General features: G+C 35.1%; 1 protein-coding gene across 1 annotated transcript; it reads left to right on the top strand.

The window, feature by feature from the left end:
• On the top strand, positions 1 to 26202 carry METTL14 (methyltransferase 14, N6-adenosine-methyltransferase non-catalytic subunit). The gene is made up of 11 exons (XM_010340355.3): positions 1 to 202; positions 4823 to 4911; positions 6031 to 6118; positions 7519 to 7599; positions 7963 to 8050; positions 10499 to 10589; positions 12977 to 13118; positions 16021 to 16113; positions 19080 to 19196; positions 20743 to 20953; positions 24686 to 26202. Exons 1-11 carry the CDS (start codon positions 137 to 139, stop codon positions 24988 to 24990), a joined length of 1371 nt encoding a protein of 456 aa, XP_010338657.1. The 5' UTR covers positions 1 to 136; the 3' UTR covers positions 24991 to 26202.

Genomic DNA, 26202 nt, shown 5'->3' with positions numbered 1-26202 from the left:
CTGAGGAAAGCATGGAGGTTACTCTGTTCTTAAGCTCCCGGTGACTACTGTGTTCCATAGACTCGGAAGAAAAGTTGGACAGGGGTTCGCTGGCGATTGACAAATATTCGGGCTAGTTAAAAACAGCAGTTGGAACATGGATAGCCGATTGCAGGAGATCCGGGAGCGGCAGAAGTTACGGCGACAGCTCCTCGCGCAGCAGGTCCGCGGCCCTGGTGGTCCCTGTGGGAGGGATCGCGAAGGCGAGTGCGCGGTCGCCTCCTACCTCCACACCCCGCCTTTTTCTGTCCCCTCTCTACCTGCCGCTGTCAAGGCCTTTCTGGTCCTGCGATCCTGATCCCTGGTTCTCCCTTTCTTGTTCTCAACTTTCGCGGTGCTCCGAATGTTTTTCCGTTTCTTTCCGCGGTCTTTGTTACGCTAAACCGAATGCTAAGATTGGCCTCGAATCTGTGGAACGCCCACCGAGTGTCTGGCAAGGATGTACGCTTTGGTCTTTCTAAATAAATTCCCGCAGTTCACGCCAGGATGATTGGCATGTTACCCCTTACATTTCTGTTCACGATTTAAATGATCATCTGTTTCTTACTTTTCCTCGTCCTCAGTGCCAAATTCTTGAGATTGTGGTTTCATTGTGAAATATGTTTGCAGTATTTTACGTCTTTCTAAAGACTGCACTGGAAGTAGCCTGAGTGTAAATTTTAGATTCTGCATCTTATGTACAGTATCCTTGTCCCACAGTTAATATTTGAAATCTTACTCTGTGTTAGTCAACAATAATCTCCCGAAACAGGTAGTGTTTCCTAAACTTAACAAATAATGAAATAGGCTCCATAGGTTAAGGAATTTTACTCCTGGTCTCTCACTTCTCGGCTGGGAAATAGAACCTAGATTTGTCTCCCCAAAGCTTGTCTTCTAAACCATTGTCTTCTAAACCATTGTCCTTCACTGCTTCTTGTGTATGAGTAAGTTAACATTTGCCGATCAGTAGAGTATACGTGAAGAAAATACAGATTGTGCACAGTTCTACTTAAAATCGAGGCTATGTTTTCCATTGTACCATTCAGATCAGTAAAAGTGATAGAAGAAATGCTCATGGACTGTAATTGGTCATCTTCCTGTTATTTTTCAGTAATGAAACTTGGTTTTAGTAAATGGAATTCTGAAACCTATTTATGATTTGATGAACAGATTTATGGTATACTGCTAAAACAATGGGAACTTGGAATCACATTTGTTCCTTGTCCCTCTGGCATTATAATCTTGGACAAATCAAGTACCCTTTCTAAGTCTTCTTTTCCCCAACTTCTTCAAAAATGTTCAATAGCTCTTTGTTGCTACCACAGAAGATGTTTTACTCCTTAATATTGAATTCAAACTTCTATTTGACTCCGGATACATTCATAGGACAATTATTGAATGTTTTACACTCAACAAATTGCAAGGGGCTCTAGTAGGTATTGGCAAATGAACTACAAGTAATAGGTAGCCCCTATCCTTAAAGACCTTAAAAAGTGCATAAAGTTTAATGATGGGTGCCATTTTTAAAGTCTCTTCTAATTGTGTCAGACTTTAAGATTTTTGCATACATTATCTTGCATCCTACATATCAGATGCTATCAGCATTTTATAGATGCAGAAATTAAGCTCAAAGAATTTAAGTTACATGTCTAAAGCCAAAAAGCTGGTAAGTTTCCAAGCTGCAATTTTTAACTTAGGCCCTATCTTTATTAGTGCATCTAGCTGTCTGCTGGTCCTGTAGTTGGACCTTTCTGCTTTAGTAAGGATGCCCCATATAATCAATGACAGACATCCTCTTCCTCCTTACCAATTAACTTCAGCCTCTCTTTCACTTACTTTTTTGTTTATGTTGAACATGGCAGACTGCTTTATTACTCTCCAGAATGCTTTGTGCAATGTACCCTTTATGATGTTTGAAATTGTTCTCCTTCCATTCTGAATTCCTTGTAGCTTCCATGTCACAGCTTACAACATAGTGATGAAATCTGTCCCGATCACCTTGGCTTAGGCGCATGCCTTGAGCTTTCATTGTCCTTGTTGTTGAGTCTACTACTATATGTCGTTTGTTAATTGTCAAACAGAATACAAACTGTTCGGGTGCAAAGTCTTTGCATATGACTCCTGTTGGGTTAATCTTCTATCCCAGCATTGGTTCTTGCACAAAATAAGCTTTTAATAAATGTTTGTTGATTGACGAAATATCAGTGTAGAGCACAACTCTGTGTATAATTTGCTTTGGTCTGCTGGATGAAGACATTGGATGCATTAGGTAGGCCCAGACCATGATGTTGGCAATTGGATGCTGTCACCAGCAACTTATACCTGCCTTTTATTTCAGCTTGTAGTTTTATGAATTAGTTGCACCGAGCCTTATCTTAACCATTATTTGTTCACATTTGTTAACTTCAAAAGATACCAAATTGTTATAATTATTCAGATAACGTGTTTAGTGCCACCATAACAACAACAACAACAAAAAGATGTTGGCCTGTGAGAAGACAGTTAAACATGTAAACAGAATTATGATTTAATACATTTCTCCTGTGATACATTGTATCCTAATTGAGACCCTAGTATGAAATCTCATTTGTTCATTCAGCAGATATCGATTAACATTTACTGTTAGTCAAGTGTTATACTAGTTGCTGAACATATAGGCAGGGTCTTCTTCTAGGGATTTCACATTTTATTGGGGAGAAGTGAACAAAAACTGATAAAAATAATTGAAGTATGCAAATAAAATAATTGAAAGTTGTAACTGTGAAATAAACAATATAAATAGAAAATAAAAGATAAAATAATTGAAAGTTGTATTAAGTCCCATGAAATTGATGAGGAAACAAGGTAAAAAGGAGAATAATGGAAGGGAACTGCCTATCCATACAGTTATAGAAACAAATCTCTGAGTAAATAATGTGTACTCATCTGAGATAGGAAAAGAAAGGAGTCAGTTACGGGAAGAAAGTTAGATAGCATTCCAACTGTAGGAATTAGGTCTGTTGTCTCCTGACTAAGGAGAAAAGGAGTAAGGAAGAGTTTATGGAGGAGTTGAAATTTCAGGAAGAGTTGATATATTGGAAGAGATTTATCACTGGGGAAACCTGAGGGGAGTCATATTGTGTGGGTGGACTACAAGGTCAGTGGATAGTTGTTTAAGATCAAGGCTGGTAACTTGCTAGTCTGATATTTTAGTATGCTTCCTCCCTTTTCCTGAGGTAAATGGACTGTTTAATGCAGATTTCTTCATGCCCTTCTTGTGCTTAAAATATGTATATTTAGAGATAGGGTCTTGATCAGTCACAGGCTGGAGTGCAGTTATGTGATCATGGCTCACTCCAACCTTGAGCTCCTGGGCCCATGTGCTTAAAAATATTAAATGGTTCCTCATGGCCTATAAATTGCATTCTACATTCTGGTCTGGCTTTTAAAGTTTATTTATGAATTGGTTGCACTCTACTTAGCCAGCCTTATCTTAACCATTATTTGTTCACATTTGTTTGTATTTTGCAAAATTTTCCCCACTGCCAAACAAAATTTATGTTACCATCTTAAGGTAGTAAAGTTCAGCATTGTGTCTGTAAATAGTAAAACTTAGCTTCAGTAAAACTAGGTAGATTTTTTTATTAAAACATACAATATAAATTACATTATATAAGCTGATGCCTACAAAATGATTAACATAGCACCCACAACCCTACGCAAACACTGTCTTAGCTGCTTTTTTGTTGTTGTTAATTGCTACTGCAGGATGAATCTCTTTTATCTGAAATGCTTGGGCCAGAGTGTTTTGGATTTCAGATTTCTTTTCAGGATTTGGATTATTTGCATATTACTGGTTGAGCATGCCAAAACTTGAAATCTGAATGCTTCAGTGATTATTTCCTTTGAATGTCATGTTAGCTCAAAAATTTCCCGATTTTGGAGCATTTTGGATTTTCTGTTTTGGAATGCTCAACCTGTACTAAATCATGTTTATTACTTTATAGGAAATTGGCTAAAGTGTCTTATCTTCAAATACAGATGGCCCCAGACTTACTATCATTTAACTTAACAGTTGACTTTATGATGGTTTGAAAGTGATAGGCAGTCTGGCGGGGTGGCTGACGCCTGTAATCCCAGCACTTTGGGAGGCCGAGGCGGGCAGATCACAAGGTCAGGAGATGAGACTATCCTGGCCAACATGGTCTCTACTAAAAATACAAAAAATTAGCTGGGTGTGGTGTCACACACTTGTAATCCCACCTACTCAGGGGCTGACACAGGAGAATTGCTTGAACCCAGGAGGCAGAGATTGCAGTGAGCTGGGATTGTGCCACTGCACTGCAGCCTGGGTGACAGTGTGAGACTTTGTCTCAAAAAAAAAAAAGTGATAAGCATCCAGGCTACTCCTTGACTTAATGATGTTATGGTGGAGTTATGTCCTGATAAATCCATTATAAGTGGAAAATATAAGTTGAAAATGCACTTACAACGTTTGCTTTGAAACAGATTTACTTTCAACTTAACAATTGGTTTATCAGGACATAATCTCATCATAAATCAAGGAGCATCTGTGTAACTGAAAGCATAACATGCTTTACCAGCCTTCAAACTCATTCTTAATACAGTTTGTTTCCAGGTTTTTTCCAGTTTGTCTTGCAAGCTGATTAATTCATTGTGTGTGTGTGTGTGTGTGTGTGTGTGTGTGTGTGTGATTTAATGTGTTTTTGATTTTTAAATATTTAATATGTCAAATGCTGCTACAAATGCTTAGAAAGGCTATCTAATGTATTGTGACCTAATTTCTGATTTTGCCTTTTCTCAGTTGGGAGCTGAAAGTGCCGACAGCATTGGTGCTGTGTTAAATAGCAAAGATGAGCAGAGGGAAATTGCTGAAACAAGAGAAACTTGCAGGTCAGTCAAATTTTTTTTTTTTTTTTTTTTTAGACAGGGTTTTACTCTTGCCTAGGCTGGAGTGTAGTAGTATGATCATGGCTCCCTATAGCCTCAACCTCCTGGGCTCCTGTGGTATGCTTCCCTTGGCCTCCCAAAGTGCTGGGATTACAGGTGTGAGCCACTGTGCCCAACCGAATAATATTTTTTTCTAAATGACATGTTAATATTGTGAAAGGGGCTGGGCGTGGTGGCTCACGCCTGTAATCCCAGCATTTGGGACTGAGGCAAATGGATCACTTGAGGTCAGGAGTTCAAGACCAGCCTGGTCAACATGGTGAAACCCCGTCTCTACTGAAAATACAAAAATTTGCCGGTGGGGTGGCGGGTGTCTGTAATCCCAGCTACTTGGGAGACTGAGGCAGGAGAATTGCTTGAAACTGGAGGGCAGAGGTTGCAATGAGCTGAGATTGTGCTACAGCTCCAGTCTGGGAAATAGAGTGAGAATATGTCCAAAAAAAAAAAATACTGAAAGGATTACTGTTTTAATAAACAAATAACTGTAGGTAGGTATGCAGTGTATTAAGAAAGGCACCAAAATAATGATTTTAGACACAATGGTTTTTATCATTTCATTATTAAATATTTATTTTCTCAAGATAGTAAGTTCCCATTTGTAAAGTACTTAGAAAATGGAATGATAGACTAAGAATTAGCATATATACTATAAATAAATAAGTGTATTTAAAAATTTTTTTATAAAAGAAAATATACCTTACCCTAAAAGTAGTATTTATTTGGTAGTTCAGAAAGCATTTCAAAATTTTTTCATTATTCTAATCTTCAATTTGGCCATCTGTTTTGCTAAAAACAGGTTAAAATAATGCATACTATATAAGTTTTCTTTTTTTCAATATATCTCCTATAGCAGCATATTTTCTCATTTGGTTACTTTCTCATAATAATGAAGTACAGAATTAATCAATTAATCATGTTGTGTGACTTTTTGGATGACTTGCAAACTGGGTAAATTAGATACTCTTTAATCAGGAAAAATTTTCCTTGTTTTGTTTTTATAACTTGTTATACATTTCTATATTTGTATGTATTTGTGAGTAGTATTTCTGTTTTATTTTTCAGGGCTTCCTATGATACCTCTGCTCCAAATGCAAAACGTAAGTATCTGGATGAAGGAGAGACCGATGAAGACAAAATAGAGGAATATAAGGCAAGTAGTTAGTGAAATAAGTTTATGGTCAAAGAAAAATCCAAATGATAGATTCATATTTGTGAAAACAAATTTGATGGAAGCCTAATTTTAAGATGTGCTAAAATAATTGTCAGTGGTGTATGTTATCACCAGTTAAATTAAGACCATTGTATTAGTTTTCTTATCTTAATATGAGAGTTATGTGGATTAAATTAAGTTTTATATATAAAGCACTCAGCATAATGTCTGGTAAGTACCAAGCAGTAATATTCTTGAAGACAAGTGAGGATATAAGTGTGTCAGAAACTTTAGGCCCAGCGCCGTGGCTCACACTTGTAATCCCAACACTTTGGGAGGCCAAGGCAAGTGGATTACTTGAGGTCAGGAGATCAAGACCTGCTTGACCAACATGTTGAAACCCTATCTCTACTAAAAATGCAAAAAATTAGCTGGGTATGGTAGTGCATGCCTGTAATCGCAGCTACTCAGGTGGCTAAGGCAGGAGGAGCGTAGTTGGAACCTGGAGGTGGAGGTTGCGGTGAGTCGAGATCATGCCATTGCACTCCAGCCTTGGTGACAGAGTGAGACTCTATCTCAAAAAACAGAAGAAAATAAAAAAGAAACTTGGAGTAATTGGATCAGATTTTGAGAAGCTTCAGTAGTCTTTTTTGAGGAGTTGTTCCATGTTAACAATATTGGAGAGTACAATCAAGATATTTTTAGGATTCATGGCCTAGTCTACATTGTAGAAATATTTCTGAAGCAGGCTCAAGGAAAACCCAACTTCTAACTTGTAATTGCAGTATTTAGTTGAAATAGTTGAAAAGAAAGTGTTATGAGCCAAAAGACTTTTGTTTTTTCAGGTTAATTGTATATAATAGAGATAAGAATGTATAGTTTCAATAAAATCTCTAGAAAGTTTAATGATATAGTACCTAATTTCATAAATATTGTCTTATATGTTGCCGTTCTAATAATAGGTAACTTAAGCGTTTGTGATTGTTTTAGGTGGAACCATATGCAGTTGCTGATATTCTAACTTTTTGACCTATAAACATAGCAGTTTCATATGGTTTAATCTAATGGAAATAAAATTGCAACATTGGTGGTCATATTGCTATGATTCAAACTAAACTCTTAACATTTATAGTATTGCATAAGATAAATAATTTTAGATAATTTAGTCAACAAAATAGTTATAATAATTATTATTTATGATGATGAAATTTTTGTGTGTGAAAATAATTAGCTAGATCTAATGATGGGAAAGTAAAGACTTCAATGTTTGACTTTAATGCTAACTTAAAGCATTTATTAAATCTTAAGGAAATAAAATATTTATGTTGAGCTTTAATCAAGATGTGATAATTAGAGAGCCCCTATTTGTAAAGTATTTACTTAATCTTATGTTTTTCAAGGATGAACTAGAAATGCAACAGGAGGAAGAAAATTTGCCATATGAAGAAGAAATTTACAAAGATTCTAGTACTTTTCTTAAGGTAAAATAAGTAATTTTCAAATTTTGTAACTCTTCACATTTAAATTCTATACCTGGAAAAATTTTAAATGCCTATTTGTCTTCGAGATATTTTTCAATGACTGAGGGATCATTGTTATAAAATAAAGATTATTTAAAATTAGTTATGAAATAGTCTTCTATTTGACTATTTAGTGTGAGATAATGGAATATTAATATCAGCTACTGAAAAGTAGCAATTTTAGTTGTATTTTCAAACATACTAATTTTTAGATCTATCAATTGATTGCATTTTATATGGTGTTGTAATAAAAAACAAAGTACAGAGGTAATGTATCTACCATTACAGTACATGTTGCAAATTTAATTTTATCTTTTACTTTAGGGAACGCAGAGCTTAAATCCACATAATGATTACTGCCAACATTTTGTAGACACTGGACATAGACCTCAGAATTTCATCAGGGATGTAGGTATGTCAGATTTGTTTGGAATACACTGTTGCTGACTCTCGATTACATGCATATAATTTATCCAGTTTGTGGGTATTTCTAACAAAATTATTTTTCCCAGCTTGACATCTTTTTTCTGTTCTTAGTACTTCTGGTTCTCTCTCTCTCTCTCTCTCTCTCTCTCTCTCTCTTTCTTTCTCTTCTTCCTTCCCTCCCTTTCCCCCTACCCCCTTCCCTCCCTCTAGCTCTGTTTCTCAGGCTGGAGTCCAGTGGTGTGATCTCGGCTCACTACAGCCTCCACCTCCCAGGTTCAAGTGATTCTTCTGCCTTGGCCTCCCAAGTAGTTGGGATTACAGGTGCTTGCCACCCTACCCAGCTAATTTTTGTATTTTTAGTAGAAATTGGGTTTCACATGTTGGCCAGGCTGGTCTCGAACTCCTGGCCTCAGGTGATCCACCTGCCTTGGCCTCCCAAAGTGCTGAGATTACAGCTGTGAGCCACTGTGCCTACCCCTGTATACCTTCTTTTTCTATTATTCAATATCACTATTTTTGTGTTTCTTACTGTATTTGTTAGTTTCTTTTTGGTTCCAGTTTGGTACTGTGCCTATTCTTGCATTTTAGACAAATTTATTGAGATTATATATATATATGTGTATGCATATGTACACACACACACACAGACACACAGACACACACACACAAAACAATTCACTCAAAGATTATAATTCAGTGTTTTTTTTTTTAATGTATCCACAGGATTGTGTAACTATTACCACAGTTTGTTTTAGAACATGCGCATCTCCCCTAAGGAAGCTCTGTACCCATTAGCAGTTAGTCTACATTTGCTCCCTCTCATCTGCCCCTTCTCAGACTTAAGTAACTACTGATCTACTTTCTGTTTCTATACACTTGCTTTGTTTGGACATTTCACATAAATGAAACCATACAGTGTGTGGTGGTTTGTTACTGGCTTCTTTCACTTAGTCTATTTTCATGGGTCACTGATGTTGAAGCATGTGCCCATACTTCATGTTTTTAAATTGCCAAGTAATATGGCATTGTATATGCTTAACTTTTTGACAAACTAATGAAGTGTTCTTCCAAGCCGCTGCACCATTTTCCTTTTTTACTGACAATGTATGATGGTTCTGATTTCTTCACATCTTGGGTACTTACTATTATCTATTTTTTATTGTAGCCATCCTCATAAGTGTGAAGTGATATTTTATTGTGGTTTTGATTTGTATTTGCCTAGTGACTGATACTGAGCATCTTTTTGTATGTTTATTGGTCATTTAAATATCTTCTGTAGAGAAATATCCAAATACTTTGTGTATTTTTTAATTGTTTAACTGTCTTTTTACTATTGAATAACAAGTCTTTTATATATATATATATATATTCTCTTTGTGCATGTGTGTGTGTATTCTTTACATATTCTGAGTACAAGTCTCTTATCTGATGAATAATTTGCAAATACTTTCTTACATTCTGTGGGTCACTTTCTTGATATTATATTTTGTGTAACAGATATTTTATTTTGATATAATCAAATTTAGTTTTTCCTTTGTTACATGGAAACATTATTCTTAAAGTAGAGAAACTAATTTTAATGTTTTTGTAAGCAAAATATAGATGTAGACTAAAAATTTATGATAAACTGTATAACCAGATTTAGATATAAACCGTTCTGCTCTTAAGATACCTGTCTTCCCAAGGCAAAGAAAGCATACTTAGTAAACTATTACAGATCGAGGAAAAGTTGTACCTTCTTTTTGTAGATGATTAAAAGCTGACTCTGCTGTCTTGAAACTTGACTGTAATAAAATCTTCAAATTCGTTGTATTTGAAATGTGATCTGCAACCACCGATTGAGGAAGCTTTACAAAATCTTTTACTTTTTTCTTTGATTAAATTAAAGTTACTAATATTCGTACTTTGGTTTTTAAATTAGGAAGTTTATTTAATTTATATTGTTATGAATGTGCTTCCTCTGGGAGAGGGAAAAAAGAAACACTCATTTTCTCTGCTTTGGTTAACTATCCAAGAAATTAAGTTAAAATCTTAACAATTAGCTTCTTTAGTATATGGAATTTATTTATTTATTTATTTATTTATTTTTTTAGCTAAGAGGAATGGGGAAAAAATCACACAAGAAAGGTAGTTATATTTTTTTTCCTGAATGTTAAACTGGATGCTATGAGCAGACTGTTCAACTAAATAAATATGTGTTATTAAGTGGTTTATTGACTTGGACTAGGTTTTAGAACGTCTAGGATTTTACTTGCATGTCATTAGTATGAAATGTGCGTACATATTATTTAAAATTATTAGAAATGAAGCTTCCTTAAAAGATACGTGTGTGGTGTGTATTGTTTTGTTTTCTTGAGAGGGCTCATAACTTTTGAATTACTGATACTAACTTCAGTGGAGTTGAAATTCAGAATTTACTGTTTTATCTCCTCAGGATTAGCTGACAGATTTGAAGAATATCCTAAACTGAGGGAGCTCATCAGGCTAAAGGATGAGTTAATAGCTAAATCTAACACTCCTCCTATGTAAGTGTTTTTATTACTGTTTGTTCCCAGCTCAGGCTTAAAGTAACAGTTTGTTTATTCTATAACCTTTTTTCTTTTTCCTAAATTGAGCACTTTTATTAACATGCTTTCTTACTCTATTTTTTCTCTTTGCTTTTTTTTTTTTTTTTTTAAAGACTGGGTCTCATTATGTTGCCCGGGCTTATATGCATCTCCTGAGATCAAGCAGTCTCCTCCCATCTCAGCTGGACTATAGGCATTTCAACCACCACTCCTGGCACTATTTTTTTCTTTTCTTTTTTTTTTTGAGATGGAGTCTCCCTCTGTTGGCCAGACTGGAATATGGAGTGCAGTGGCGCAATCTCAGCGTAATCAGCCTCCATCTCCCAGGTTCAAGCGATTCTCATGCCTCAGCCTTCTGAATAGCTGGGATTACAGGCAGGCACCACCATGCCTGGCTTATTTTTGGCATGCACCAGCATGTCTGGCAAATTTTTGTATTTTTGGTAGAGACGGTGTTTCACCATGTTGCTCAGGCTTGTCTTAAATTCCTGACCTTGGGTGATCTGCCCACCTTGGCCTCAAAGTGCTGGGATTACAGGCATGAGCTACTGCACTGAGCCTTATTTCTTCTTTATAGCAAAAATGTTAATTTGAAACTCTGGTGCTGAGTTCACAGTGGGCTCTCAATTTTTTTTCAGCTTTTCAGATAATTTTTTTTTCTTTTCTTTTCTCTATATTTTTTCTTCTTAAAAATCATTCAGGCTGGGCACAGTGGGTGATTACTGCCATGAGCCACTTGGGGAGGCTTGGAGAGGCTGAGGCAGGTTAATCACCTGAGGTTAGGAGGTTGAGACCAGTCTGAGATTATAGGCATCAGCCATTTTAGGAGGCTAAGGCAGATGGATCAGCTGAAGTCAGGAGTTTGAGAACAGCCTGGCCAACATGCTGAAACCCTGTCTACTAAAAATACAAATATTAGCTGGGCATGGTGGCACATACCTGGAATCCCAGCTACTCAGGAGGCTGAGACATGAGAATCATTTGAACCTGGGAGACGGAGGTTGCAGTGAGCTGAGATAGCACCATTGCTCTTGAGCCTGGGTGACAGAGCAACAAGACTCTGTATTCTTGATTACTTACTTAAAATGCCTTTAAATAACTTCTTATCAAGTAATTTGTTTATTAAAGGAAGCTTAGAAAAGTTAGATTTAGGGAAAGAACACAAAAATTAATCACAGCGTAGCATTCTGAGATACTATTCTTAACAATTTGGAATATGATAATTCATTTTAATTGTTGCTAAACAGAATAATGTTTTCCTCAGAAATGTATATAAGAGCTTTGAAATTGGAGAATATAGCTTGGAATGTTTTGTACATTTAATGATTTGATAAAATGTATTCTGTAAGTCATTAGAAGTACCACAGAATGTCTTAGTATGTGGAGAGGAAGTGTAAGTATACGCTAATGTTCATTGTATTTTGAAATACACCTTTACTTGCTTATTTATTCATTTGTTTATTTAAATAGAGACAGGGTCTCACTGTGTTGCCCAGGCTGGTCTCAAACTCCTGGGGTCAATTGATCCTCCCACCTTGGCCTTCCAAATGTTGGTATTATAGGCATGAGCCACCATGCCTGCCCTGAAATACACCTTTAGTTGAGATGTTGAGGAGGGAAGATAACTTGAGTCCAGGAGTTTGAGATGGTGCTACTCTGTGATCAGGCCTGTGAATAGCCATTGCATTCAGCCTGAGCAATATAGTGAGACCTCATCTCAAAAAAAAAATAACCGGAAACCCGTTTACATTTAAAGTATTTTAAATTTGAAATATTTTCATGCTATGTGAAGTAACTTTTCAGTAAAGGCCAATACTAACTTAGGTAGCATGAAAAGACTCAATATAAACATTTTTACTAATGAAAAAACTAATAAAAGAAAATTATGTGAAAACTGTGTTTTAGGGGGAAGAATTTAAAGCTTACAGAGGAATGGATTTTCTAACCTAACTGTTCAATTGAGAAAAAAACAATGTGATATTCCTTAGAAAATTCAGATGAGAATGGAAAGGGGTTCAGAGACACATCTGAGTATATGGATTTTTAATATTAAGAGAAGAATATTTCTGGATGTACTTGGGGAATAATATGACTTTTACTATGTAGTTTAATTATGTTCATGTACTAAGACCATTTGTAGATGGTTTAGGTCTATACTGAAGAAAAAAAGACCCTCAATAAAAACGATTTTAGTAATCAGCTTATTGATTACTTTGTAAATAATGTTTAGTAATAATGTTTAGTGATATCTAAGACATTTCTTTCATTACCTTCTGAAAGGTACTTGAAAATCTTATTTAAAAAAGCTTATTTAAAAAAACATTTTTTATGCTTTAATCAAATAGGTACTTACAAGCAGATATAGAAGCCTTTGACATCAGAGAACTAACACCCAAATTTGATGTGATTCTTCTGGAACCCCCTTTAGAAGAGTATTACAGAGAAACTGGCATCACTGCTAACGAAAAATGCTGGACTTGGGATGATGTATGATGAAACTTTCTATACTGTAATGAACTTTTTATTTTCAAATGAATATATGTTTATTTGATCAGAAAGTGAGATAATAAATCTCTCTACTTTTGTAGGGATTATAAATATAGATTTATAGTGTAAATTATAGCTGAAGGTCCAAGATACATTGACCAATATTACAGTTTCTTTAATACGATTCTTCTTTATGAGGCAAAAATTGAGCAGATAGTGAGTAGGCTATAGAAGACTTACAATTTTAGTCTTAGAGCCCTTGGCTATATAGCTAGAAAAGTTTAAAAACACACAGAATGATTCATAATTCATTCTGCATTTGATTAGTTTCAGCAAACATTAGAATTTGGTTATATATGTGTATATATATAACCAAATATATATTATATATATATATAAACATGATTTCTACTCTTTAAATGACTTATAGTAAAGTATGGATAAAGAGGATATATGGACACGTGATTAGAATTTTGTTGATTAAGTGATGGAGTCCTGCATAAGATGATATGAGAATAACTGACCAAGCCTCGATAGATGGGACATGTGAACATAGAGGAGGTGGTGACACCTGAACAATATAAATATATGAGTTGGATTACCCAAGAAAGATGTGGGATGGGGATTACAAGCAACAAGAACAGGAGGGATGGAGGCAAATGACTATCTCTTAGTGGGAGGTCTGTATGTAAGTTGATATTGTTGGAACAGATTGGGACTATCTTGTGTGAGGAGTCTGGACTTTTATTCTGAGGACATTAATAAGTCTTTGAAGATTTTTAACCAGTTTAGTAAAAAGGTCAGATTGGTGTTTGGAAGCTGGGCTAGAGTCTGGGAAAGAATTCTGGAAAAAGGAGAGCAATTAGAAGACTCTTTCGTACAGTAACCTACTGCTGAGATGAAGAGACCCTGAATTAGGATAATAGTAGGAATGGAAAGAAGGTGATAAATTCAGTAATATTTAGGAGGTAGATTTGGTGAGACTGAGTGAAGAAGAGGTAAGGATAACTAAGGGTTTCTGTCTTGGGGTAGGTGAATTGAATTATCACCAACTAAGAGTGGGTTTTAGAAGATGAGCAGGATTAGAGAGATTAAATAATATTGAATAAGTTGATCTCTAGGTATATGTGAGATATTCAAATGGAGGAGATAACAGGAATATGAAACTCAAAGGACAGACAGATCTGGTTTCAAAATATGTATTTTAGAAGATTGTCACATAAAATCCATGCAAATAGATGAATTTATCCTGGGATTATGTCTCAGGATAAAAAGGTGGACTGACAGTAAAGCCTGGGAAAACATTTGCATTTAAGGACCACGTATAAAAGAAACACAAAAACGAGTTGTTCAATGATGAATGAAGAGAACCAGGAGAGTATGAATGTAATGGAAACCAAGGGAATAGTGAGTTTCAAGGAGAGTGTAATCAGGAGTATCCTTCATTTCTAGAAAAGATCTAGGCCGAGGAAGGGACTGAAACTGGAAGATATGTTTCTTAGGAAACTGATTGGAATCCTTGTATGTCCCTTTCTGAGTTAATGGTAGTTACTACTCTGAATGTCTGTTTTTCCAAGATTTACCTCTAATTCATCTTCCTTGAAGCTTTTCCTATTAGCTTTAATACTCCTAGCACTTTTATTTACATTTGTATGGCTCTTATAATGTAAAAGTTTTTCCCCTTCCTTGTTTAAAGTGTTACCTGTGTTTATTGTAGAAAAAAATCAGAAAAGTACATGGAATATAGTATTTCTAACACTTAAGATGAAAGACTTAATGCTCTTGGTATTTAGTGCAGAGAAGTTTTCCAGATAGGTATAAATTTACATTCTTTTAAGTAGTGTTTAACAATGTCTAGTTAACTATATCCTCATTAAAGTTGTATATTAATATTAAAACCATTTTTTGTCAGTTTGATCAAAGAAAAGAAAATTTAAACAATGAATCTGATTATATCATTGATTAATAATTAGGCAGAACTTTGTTTTCTCTAGCCAGTCCATGAAGTTTCAGCAATGAAGGTACAAGACCTTCAATTATATATGATAAACTAATACAGTTTTTGAAATAAATTCTATTTTATATGCAGATTTTTAATTTTAGTTTAATTTCACTATTCACCAGTTCTGGCTGGCATATTGAAAAATTTGGCCCCAAAGCTCTTTAACTTTTATGAGATACTGTCCTAAAGAAAGTGCCATTACATAATGTAATAAACAAAATATAAATAAGAAAAGTGTTTGGGTTTCACAGGTGTTACTTTTTCATGTTAGAATCAGTAGTGATCATTGTGTTTTACTTAAGAACACAAGCACCTAATTAAAATACCAACACTTAGCTTTTAGAATTAATGTCAAAAGAGAATAATTAATTTTTTTTTTTGGCATTTCAGACTAAGTAGTAATCGTAGGAAAATAATGTATATTGATTTATTGAGAAGTTCTATAGACGCTGTATATCACAATCCTCCCCCAAACATTTATTGTTATATTTTAATTTTGTTCCTAACGTTGGGTTCAGTTAAGCTCTTCATTCTTTTTCAGTAAATGGTAAAACATTGCTGGAGAATCTCTCTCAAGCTCCATCTTAAAAGATTCCATAGTTCTATAGCTATGGTTTCCTATAAGCTCTTTCTGTATAAAAGCAAGTGTATATATGGAGTGCATGTTGCAATCATGTGTGCGCAAATGTGTATGTTGTTTATATATAATGTAACAAAACAACAGAGCAAGCAATTTTAAGGATAACATTTTTTTTTTCTATTATAGTTCCTAATGGAAACTAATACACTGAAAGAACACACCTACTGAGTAACCTGATAAATCTCAATTGTTGTTCTTTTGGATTTAGGATGAATGGGAAACAAAATACTTTGATGCAATATTCTTTTGATTTCTTACAGATTATGAAGTTAGAAATTGATGAGATTGCAGCACCTCGATCGTTTATTTTTCTCTGGTGTGGTTCTGGGGAGGGGTTGGACCTTGGAAGAGTGGTAAGATGGTGCTTTTATAAAGTGAATTTTTACATTAATAAGAAAAAAAAAAGTAACAGTATTTTGCATAGAAAGTTTGAAAATCGATGTTATTTTGTCCTTTGTTTCTTGAATAATTTTAAAATAGTGAGAAAAAAAATGTCCAGAAAAGAATGTAAGAAATGCAGTACTTGTAAGTCACTTAACCAGCACTAGGGATGAATGTGTAGCTCTTTCAAAAGATACTTTATTGCACGTGTAGGAAGAGAACAGCTTAAAGATAATGAAACTCCAAATTATACCTCAAAAATGAGCAGCTTTGGTATTGTTTACTATTCTTTATGAGTAGCTAAAAAGTATTCTAACTCCTATTGGCTCCTGAAATCCAAATAGAAGTCACGTAAAATTGGAAAAGTAACACAGCATATGGAAGACATGAATGAATGAATGAATGAGAAAGATATAACACCTGAACTTATTTTAAGTATCTGATATTTAATTGTATTTTAGAGCTTTTTTATTTTTATTTTTTGTTGGCGTTTTTATTTATTTTTTTGAGACAAGTTCCGACTCTATTCCCCAGGCTGGAGTACAGTGTTACAAAATGGCTTACTGCAGCCTCAGTCACCCTCCTGGGCTCATGTAGTTTTCCCATCTCAGCCTCCTAATAGCTTCGACCACAGGCACAACGCCACCCCTGGTTAGTTTTTTTTAGTTTTTAGTTTTTGCAGAGATGAGGTCTTGTTATGTTGCCCAGGCTGTCCTCAAACTCCTGGGCTCAAGGGATCCTCCCACCTCAGCCTCCCAAAGTGCTGGGATTACAGGCATGAGCCACCACACCTGGCCCTGATTGAAGTATTTTGCCAAAAGGAACAAAATAATTTTATATATGCTGTTTTAAACAAGAATAATGACAGTATTATGACTATGTATCAGGAATCTTAATTTTGCTCTCAATTCAGCTGCTATGCAAAAAGGTACTTACTGCTGAGGTTCCCAGTTTTGTCATGTTTTGTTGGTTGACACTTTCCATTTTTATGACATATTACTTCTTACACTCCAAATGATTTCATTTAATCATTCCAATTTGGGGAGGTATCCATTTAACAGTTGAAAAATTTAAGTAGGATTATATGAGATAACAAGTACAATTATATGGAAATAAGATTGTGCCCCAATTCTGAAATTCCACTATTACTTTATATTCTTTACATAAATAGTAAGGCTGTTGGGTAATACCATTGCTTCTATCATTTACTAACTCCAAGATAGACTATAATTGTATTTCGATTGGGTATCTCCTTTTTTGTGGTAGTGGCTCTTCAAGATGCTATAGAAAAGTTAGAGAGAAACAAATGTTTTTATAGGTATATTGGTATTCACTTTGTTTTAACTTTAATATCTGACTTTGATCTTTCCTCGAATTCCCCAAATTAGATTGAAAATGATTAGGAGGTTTTTTATCTTTTTTTTTTTTGAGACAGAGTCTTGCTCTGTTGCCCATGCTAGAGTGTGATCATGGCTTACTATAAAACTGCCTCCCAGTTAAAGCAGTTCTTCTGCCTCAGCCTCTTCAGTAGCCATCCAGGAGATTTGTATCTTATTTGCTTATGCAGCAGTTTATCATACTGGTGAGAGTTTAGTGAAAAACACTTTTAAAAAATAATTCAGCATGAGAAACACTTAAGAGCTTTTGATAAATTAGTGGATTAGGGCATGTAGAATTTAGGTCATAGTGATGTTAATGACACCTGGTGCAAAATAAATATTTAGTAACAGGAATAGATATTGATCTTGATTTTGGAGATTTTAAAATTCTGCTGGGCACAGTGGCTCATGTCTATCATCCAGCACTTTGGGAGACTGAGGCAGGCAGGTCACTTGAGGCTAGGATTTCAAGCCTCAGCCTGGCCAACATGGTGAAACCCTATCTCTACTAAAAATACAAAAATTAGCAGGGAATGGTGGCACATGCTTGTGGTCCTAGCCACTTGGGAAGCTGAGGCATGAGAATTGCTTGAACCTGAGAGGTGGAGGTTGCAGTGAGCCAGGATTATACCACTGAACTCCGGCCTTGGTGACAGAGTCAGACTCTGTCTTAAACAAAAAAATAAAATTTAAATTTTATTTTGAGGTGTTATCTTACATTGCCCAATAAGCATTTCTGAAAAGTGTATGTTTCAAACTCTACTGTATCTTTATATGTACTGATCATCATACCAGCAATACAGTACTTTTTTATTTATTTTTGCCTCCTTTACTCTTAATCTTAAGTTGATGGGGGTAGGGACGGTATCTTATTCATGTTTTTATTCCCAGCAGCTAGCCAGCAGTGGCATATGGTAGGATTTCAAAGGTCACTGTGAGCAATCATTTAGCTGGTATTTGTTTCATGTTCATGTGTAATAGATTCTAGGACATTCAGGTTCACATCTTTATTTTCTAGATTATATAGAGATGAAAGTACAGTTTTATCCAACAAAGAGATACACTTAACAATTTTAAGTCTGAACATTTTTACAGTTGTATTCAATATAGAAATACAGTTTTATAAGACTCTCATTTGATGTTTGCATTTAGAAAATTTTCAACAATGTATAGCTTTGTCAGAGATAGAATATTGAGGTGGCAGAAATCAAATTGTGTTTTGAACTATTTTGTGATTACAGAAGGTCTGAGTGTCTGCTTACAATTTACAACCCAGTATCCATTAATGACAAGAGAATGCAGAATTGGGATATTATGTAATCCTTTCTGTGTTTTGATATTTAACTATATATGTGTATATATGTATTCTATATTAGGGCTGTATATTTAAAGACTGGCATTTCTTTCTATACTCTACACTAAGATAAAATTACCTTGAAACCTTGGAATTTAGTGTCTGAAACCTCTAGAAAGTTGTTTTTTTTAATGCTGTTGGTTATTGTAAGTATTATTTATTTCTTTAAGTTAAGGATTTCTGTTTAAAATTCTTTCTTTTCTAGTGTTTACGAAAATGGGGTTACAGAAGATGTGAAGATATTTGTTGGATTAAAACCAATAAAAACAATCCTGGGAAGACTAAGACTTTAGATCCAAAGGCTGTCTTTCAGAGAACAAAGGTATTGCTTTTACTGATTTATTTTTTTTAATTTTCATGATTTTCTCTCAAGCTTTTCCAAATCCCGGTATGCTGTTTAATTAACTTTATGAAAAGGTCCTTATCTTAGACTTGTAAAGACAGCATTGAGCATTATAGGAATACATCCAAGTTAGGTTTTAAATGATTTATTCACCATCTTAGATCAACCCCAACCATGCTAGGGAGGAGAGTATGTATTCCTCTATGTCCTAAATGCCGTATTTCTAAGTTAGATAAACACTTTTGATCACCCTCTCCCACAGAATTTTCTTTTTCTAGGCTCAGAAAGGAAAGATAGCAGCAAGACTCTAGCTGGCCAGCCTAGAAACATATTTCTCTCTTCTTCTTTTTCCTTTAAAAACCCCTGAGAACTTCTGCTTCATGTGACTTTGCCCTGCTAGTATCAGGCTTTAACAGTTTTTATTCTTCACTTTTGAGGGAGCGAGTGGTGGGAGGGTCTTTCTTATTAAGTCTTTTTTGGACTGGAATCATGCCAAGGTAATGAAGCCTCCATAAAATCCTAAGACAGGGGCTGGAGAGCTTCCGTGTTGGTGAACCTGTGGAGTTTCTGGGAAGGTGGTTCGCTTGGAGAGGGCACAACAGCTCCATGACCCGTGCCCCACACCTTTCAATGTGTGTCTCTTGCATTTGGCTGTTTCGAATTGTATCCTTTTGTAACAAATAGGTCATAATAAGTAAAGAGCTTTCCTGAATTCTGTGAGCTGTTCTAGCAAGTGATCTAACCTGAGAAAGAGGTCATGGGAACCTCTGATTTATAGCTGGTTGGTCAGAAGCACAGGTGACAATCTGGACTTGTGATTGGTATCTGAAGGTGGGGCAGTCGTGTGGAGTCTGCACTAAGTAGGTAGATAGTGTCAGAATTGAATTGAATTATAACATTGGTGGAGAAGTGGAGAATTGCTTGGTATGGGAAAAACCCACACATCTGGGATCAGAAATGAAGTATTCTGAAAATGCCTAATGTTGTAAGTGAGAGCGTAGAAAAGAGTTTGTTTTTCTTATTTACATGGCAGTCTTTCCTCATCCAGAAATCCAGGTTCTCCTGTTGGTTTTTTGCCCATAGAATTGTATCCCACCAGGAATGGTAGCTCACTTCTGTAATCCGAGCACTTTGGGTGGCCAAGGTGGGTAGATCACTTGAGCCCAGGAGTTCGAGACCAGCCTGGGCAACATGGTGAGACCCTGTCTTTACAAAAAAATTAAAAAATTAGCCAGGTGTGGTGGCATGTTCTGGTGATCCCAGCTATTTGGGAGGCTAAGGCGGGAGGATTGCTTGAGCCCAGGAAGTCAAGGCTACAGAGCTGAGATCATGCCACTGAACTTCAGCCTGGATGACAGAGCCAAGACCCTGTCTTAAAAAAAAAAAAAAAAAAAAGAGAAAGAACTGTATCCCAAAGATTTGGAGAAATGAGGATTGTTTTAAAATTGAGGATATCAGAAATGTAAAAAAGGTTTTGGATGAGTGTTGATTAAAAGAGATTAATTGGTCTGCTCTTGTTATTTAGGAACACTGCCTCATGGGGATCAAAGGAACTGTGAAGCGTAGCACAGATGGGGACTTCATTCATGCTAATGTTGACATTGACTTAATTATCACAGAAGAACCTGAAATTGGCAACATAGAAAAACCTGTAGAAATTTTTCATATAATTGAGCATTTTTGTCTTGGTAGAAGACGCCTTCATCTATTTGGAAGAGATAGTACAATTCGACCAGGTAGGACCTCAGTTAAAACAACAACTTTATGATTCTTTGGATTGTGCATGTCAAGAAATAGGACATGGTGCTGTGTAAAATAAAGTTCTTATGTGTTTGATTCATTTTCTTGCTGTACTTAAAATATGAACAGTTTTAGGTACACAGCAAAATCAAAGAGGAAGGCACAGAGACTTTCTATATACCTCTGCCCCCACACACGCATAACCTCCCCAGTTAGTATCTCCCACCAGAGTGGTACATTTGTTACAAATGATGAACCTACATTGACAGGTCATAATCACCCAAAGTCCACAGTTTATATTAGGATTCACTTTTGATGTGGTAATTCTGTGGGTTTAGACAAATGTGTAAGGACATGTATCCATCATTATAGGATCATACTCAATAGTTTCACTGCCCTAAAAATCTTCTATGCTCCTCTTATTTATCCCTCCCACAACCCTTGACAAACACTTACCTTTTTACTATCTCCATAATTTGCCTTTTTCAGAATGTTATATAGTTGGAATTGTGTAGTATGTAGCCTTTTTAGATTGGCTTCTTTTATTTGGCAATTGGCATTTAAGATTTCTCTATGCCTTTTATGGTTTGATAGGTCATTTCTTTTTAGTGTTGAATAATATTCCATTGGATGTACCACAGTTTATGTATCCATTTACCTAATGAAGGACATCTTCCCAAGTTTTGGCAATTATGAATAAGCAGCCATGGATATCTGTGTGCAGGCTTTTGTGTGGTCATAAGTTTTCAGCTCCTTTGGGTAAATACCAAGGAACACAAATGCTGGATTGTATAAGAATATCTTTAATTTTGTAAGAAACTGCTAAGACTGTCTTCTGACGTGCCTGTACCATTTTGCATTTCCACCTGCAGTGAGAGTTCCTGTTGCTCCACATCCTCACCAGCATTTGGTATTGTCAGTGATCAGGATTTTGGCAATTTTAGTGTGTGTGTAGTGGTATCACATTGTTGTTTTAATTTGCATTTTTTCTGTTGACATATGATGAACATCTTTTCATATGCTTATTGGCTATCTGTATGTCTTCGTAGGTGAAATGTCTTTTAAGGTCTTTGGGCCATTTTTTATTTGGCTGTTTGTTTTCTTGTTGTTGAGGTTTAAGGGTTATTTGTATATTTTGGAGAATAGTACTTTATCAGATTTGTTTTTTGCAAATATTTTGTCTTTGTTGGTGACTGTCTTATTGCCTTGTTGCATGCTTATTTTTATTTAATTAATTTCTGCTTTTTTGTTTTCTTTCTATTTTGGGTTTACTTTCGTTCTTTCTGAAGTATTTTAACATTGGTATTCAGCATTTTTGTATTATGGTATTATATTGCGAGCTCTAAATTTCTCTAAGCACAGCTTTATTGCATTCCAAAATTTAGGTATGTAGTGTTTTATTATCATTTATTTCAAATAATTTTTTCAAATTTTCATTGTGATTGCATATTTAATCTATTGGTTATTCAGTATTATGTTGCTTAAGTTATTTTGTTACTGCTTTTGGGCTATATTGTGGTCAAATAACATATATTGTAAAGTTCGCTTCTTTGTAATTTGTTGGGATTTGCTTTATGGCTCAGTTTTAATAAATATTCTAAGTCCAGTTGGAAAGAATGTGTACTGTGTTTTTGTTGTGGTTGTGGTATTTATTTATTTATTTATTTATTTTATTTTATTTTATTTTATTTTTTTTTTGAGACGGAGTTTCGCTCTTGTTACCCAGGCTGGAGTGCAATGGCGTGATCTCGGCTCACCGCAACCTCCGCCTCCTGGGTTCAGGCAATTCTCCTGCCTCAGCCTCCCGAGTAGCTGGGATTACAGGCACGCACCACCATGCCCAGCTAATTTTTTGTATTTTTAGTAGAGACAGGGTTTCACCATGTTGACCAGGATGGTCTCGATCTCTTGACCTCGTGATCCTCCCGCCTCGGCCTCCCAAAGTGCTGGGATTACAGGCTTGAGCCACGGCGCCCGGCCCGGTTGTGGTATTTATTAACTGTATGCTATGTAGATCACGAATATCTTTACTGATATTTTTAAAGTACTTGTTACATGACAAAGGTCTATTGAAATCTGTTATGGTTATGGATTTGTGGTTTCTTTGTATTGTTGTCAGTTTTTATTTATATCTACTAGAGGCTCTGTTGTTAGGTGCATAGAAAAGGTGGAATTTTTGTGCCTTCCTGGTAGATTGATCTCCTTAATGCTATGAAATGTCCTTTATCCAGTGTTTTTGACCTTAAATTCTACCTCACCTGATAGTATAGCTATTATAACTTTCTTAGGTTTATGTTTTTGTGTGGCATGCTATTTCCAGCCTTGTACTTTCAGTTTTTCTGTTGTTACATATAAGATGTATCTCTTGCAAATAAACACACAGTTGCTTTTTCATCCAGTTTACCTTTATCTTTTAATTGGACATTTAGTCAATCTATATGTAATGTAATTCCTGACATTTTGGGGCATAAATGACCATCTTCCTGTTTGCTTTGTATTGGTACCACCTGCTCTGTTTCTTTTTCTCTCACTTCTTTTGGATTGATTAATTACTCTTTTATCATTTCATTTTTCCTTTTCATTAACTTGTTATGTATTCTTTTGTTGTTCTTTCATTGATTATCTTGGAAACTGCAGCATGTATCCTTGAGTTACTAAATTCTAAATTAAAATAGTATAGATTTTTAAAGAGTGAGAATACTATGGCTTAATCTTTAGAATTTCCTTAATTTTTTAAACCAATTTTTCCTCAATATGCATATAGATCATATGTATATTTTATACATAGTGTATATATATAATATACATAATATGTATATGTATAATATATATATTATGTATATTATATATGTATATTATATATAATATACATATATAATATATATTTTATATATATACAATATACATATATATACTATATATGTATTATACATTACAAAGCCATATATATACATATATATTATATAATTATACATATACATCATATATATATATATGGCTATGTAATGAAATTTGAGTTGTTTAGGCTTCCTCTGCAAATATACATGAACATCTTGTTTGGAAGTTCTATGGATGACTTTATTCTCTTATAAGAGTAAAATATTTTTTGGCAGCAGAGCTTGTGGTAAGCAAATATTTCCCCTTCACTGAGTTAAGAGAAAATAATGTCTCTAAAATTTCAACTGAAGTAGCGTGTTTGTTCAGGAAGCATAAGTGTCCATATATATTACAAATCAAGAATATAGCTATCATGTTTGAGTAAATAAAGGACAGATATTTCTCCTCCTTTTATTAACCTATCCTGCACAAATATAGCTCCTAAATTTGAGAATAATCTCAGTGGCAACTGCTGTTTAAGGAAACAGAAAACTTAAGAAAAAACAATTACAAGAATAAAAGCAAACATCAGATGGTAATCTCTTAATAATTGAAAAGTTAATGTAACATTTAGGAAAGTTTCTAATAATTATTTTTTTACATAATACTTTTCAATCCCTGTGTATACAAATTTTATTGTATTTTATTTATTTACTAAAACAAGATATATACCTGTGAAATCTTCAAAATATGATCACAATTCAGTGCCATTCTGTAAAAGAGATCAATATTGGATGAATGATGGGAACATCTTTAAGAATGCATTGGGGATTTGAACTAGGTTTTAAAGAATTAATAAGAGAAGAGAGAATTGCAAATAAAAAGGATAATCTTTTTTTCCTCCATTTTAGGCTGGCTCACAGTTGGACCAACGCTTACAAATAGCAACTACAATGCAGAAACATATGCATCCTATTTCAGTGCTCCTAATTCCTACTTGACTGGTTGTACAGAAGAAATTGAGAGACTTCGACCAAAATCACCTCCTCCTAAATCTAAATCTGACCGAGGAGGTGGAGCTCCCCGAGGTGGAGGAAGAGGTGGAACTTCCGCTGGCCGTGGACGAGAAAGAAATCGATCTAACTTCCGAGGAGAAAGAGGTGGCTTTAGAGGGGGCCGTGGAGGAGCACACAGAGGTGGCTTCCCACCTCGGTAATTGTTGAAGACATTGATCCTGTTCATGCTCCTCTAACCTTCTTTATTGTAGTTAAATTTCAAGTGGGAGACTTAACTTTAGAATGCACTTGCAGCTTGCACTTTGCTTTAATTTCTCTGAGCTGCAGGAATGTCTTAGCCAACCTCGCTTGCAGTTGTCACACACACTGTATGGTTTTTTGAAGGATAAATGAGTGATCCTGGTTTTTGTTATGTGCATGAACAGAATGGAACAACTCAAGTTGCTTCATCTTTGGAGACTGAATTTATTCTGATAAGAGTTCAACTAATTACAAAGGATTTTGCTAATTTTTGGAAATAAACAATGGAAAAAGATCCAATCTGTGGTGTCATGCTAGTGCTGACAGGAGCTGGTAATGCACATCCTGTCACTGCTGCCTTAGCAAATGGGGAGCTGTTTGGGAGCCTTGATAGAATAGAGTTGGAACAGATGGTAAGCTTCTGTCAGGGTTTTAACATTTTCTTGATGAAACAATAAAAAGAGGTAAGCTTTTTTATTTCCTTCTTTTTAAAGTCTCAAATAAACTCAGATATAATTTGAATACTGAAGAAATTAAAGAGACTTTGAACAAAACCACCTCTTCCCAAATCTAAATCTGATAGGCGAGGAGGAGATTCCAGGAGCAGGTGAAAGAAGAGATAGAACTTAGTAGATAGACTTAAAAAAACAAAAACAAAAAACAAAAGTTCATCACTGTAATCTCAATTTTGTGGCTGTGACTCTTAATCATGCTTCCTAAGAAGCAAAGGAGGGCAAATATTCATGTGCTAGGTAGAACTCTGGTGTGGACTTGAACTTGGATTGACCCTAAAGTAATTTTGTATTCCTCAACAAAATAAATGAGAGGATAAATGAGAGGCAAGAACAGGATACCTCACTATCAGATGCTTGGTTTCACATTTTGGGACTAAAATTCTTGCTGATGAAATGACGTACACCTTTAAACTTGTTATGGAGACAGTTTAATATAAAACCAACTACAGAAAACTTTCAGCTTAAGGATACAGCTTGGAAATTGGAACTGCAGTTGCCTTTTATTAAACCCACATGGTGTAATGTTTGTTTTTAAGGACTTCTTGTGCAGATGAGTTAGTTATGTAAGACTTGATGTTGTCATTTCTGTTGCTATACTGTAATTCATGGTTTAAATGAATTTGGTAATGAAATAATACCATTATTGTTCTTGATGAA

Source organism: Saimiri boliviensis, chromosome 3 (genome assembly GCF_048565385.1).
Source record: "Saimiri boliviensis isolate mSaiBol1 chromosome 3, mSaiBol1.pri, whole genome shotgun sequence".
NCBI classification, from domain to species: Eukaryota; Metazoa; Chordata; class Mammalia; order Primates; family Cebidae; genus Saimiri; species Saimiri boliviensis.
This window is presented reverse-complemented; position numbering and strand designations above follow the sequence as displayed.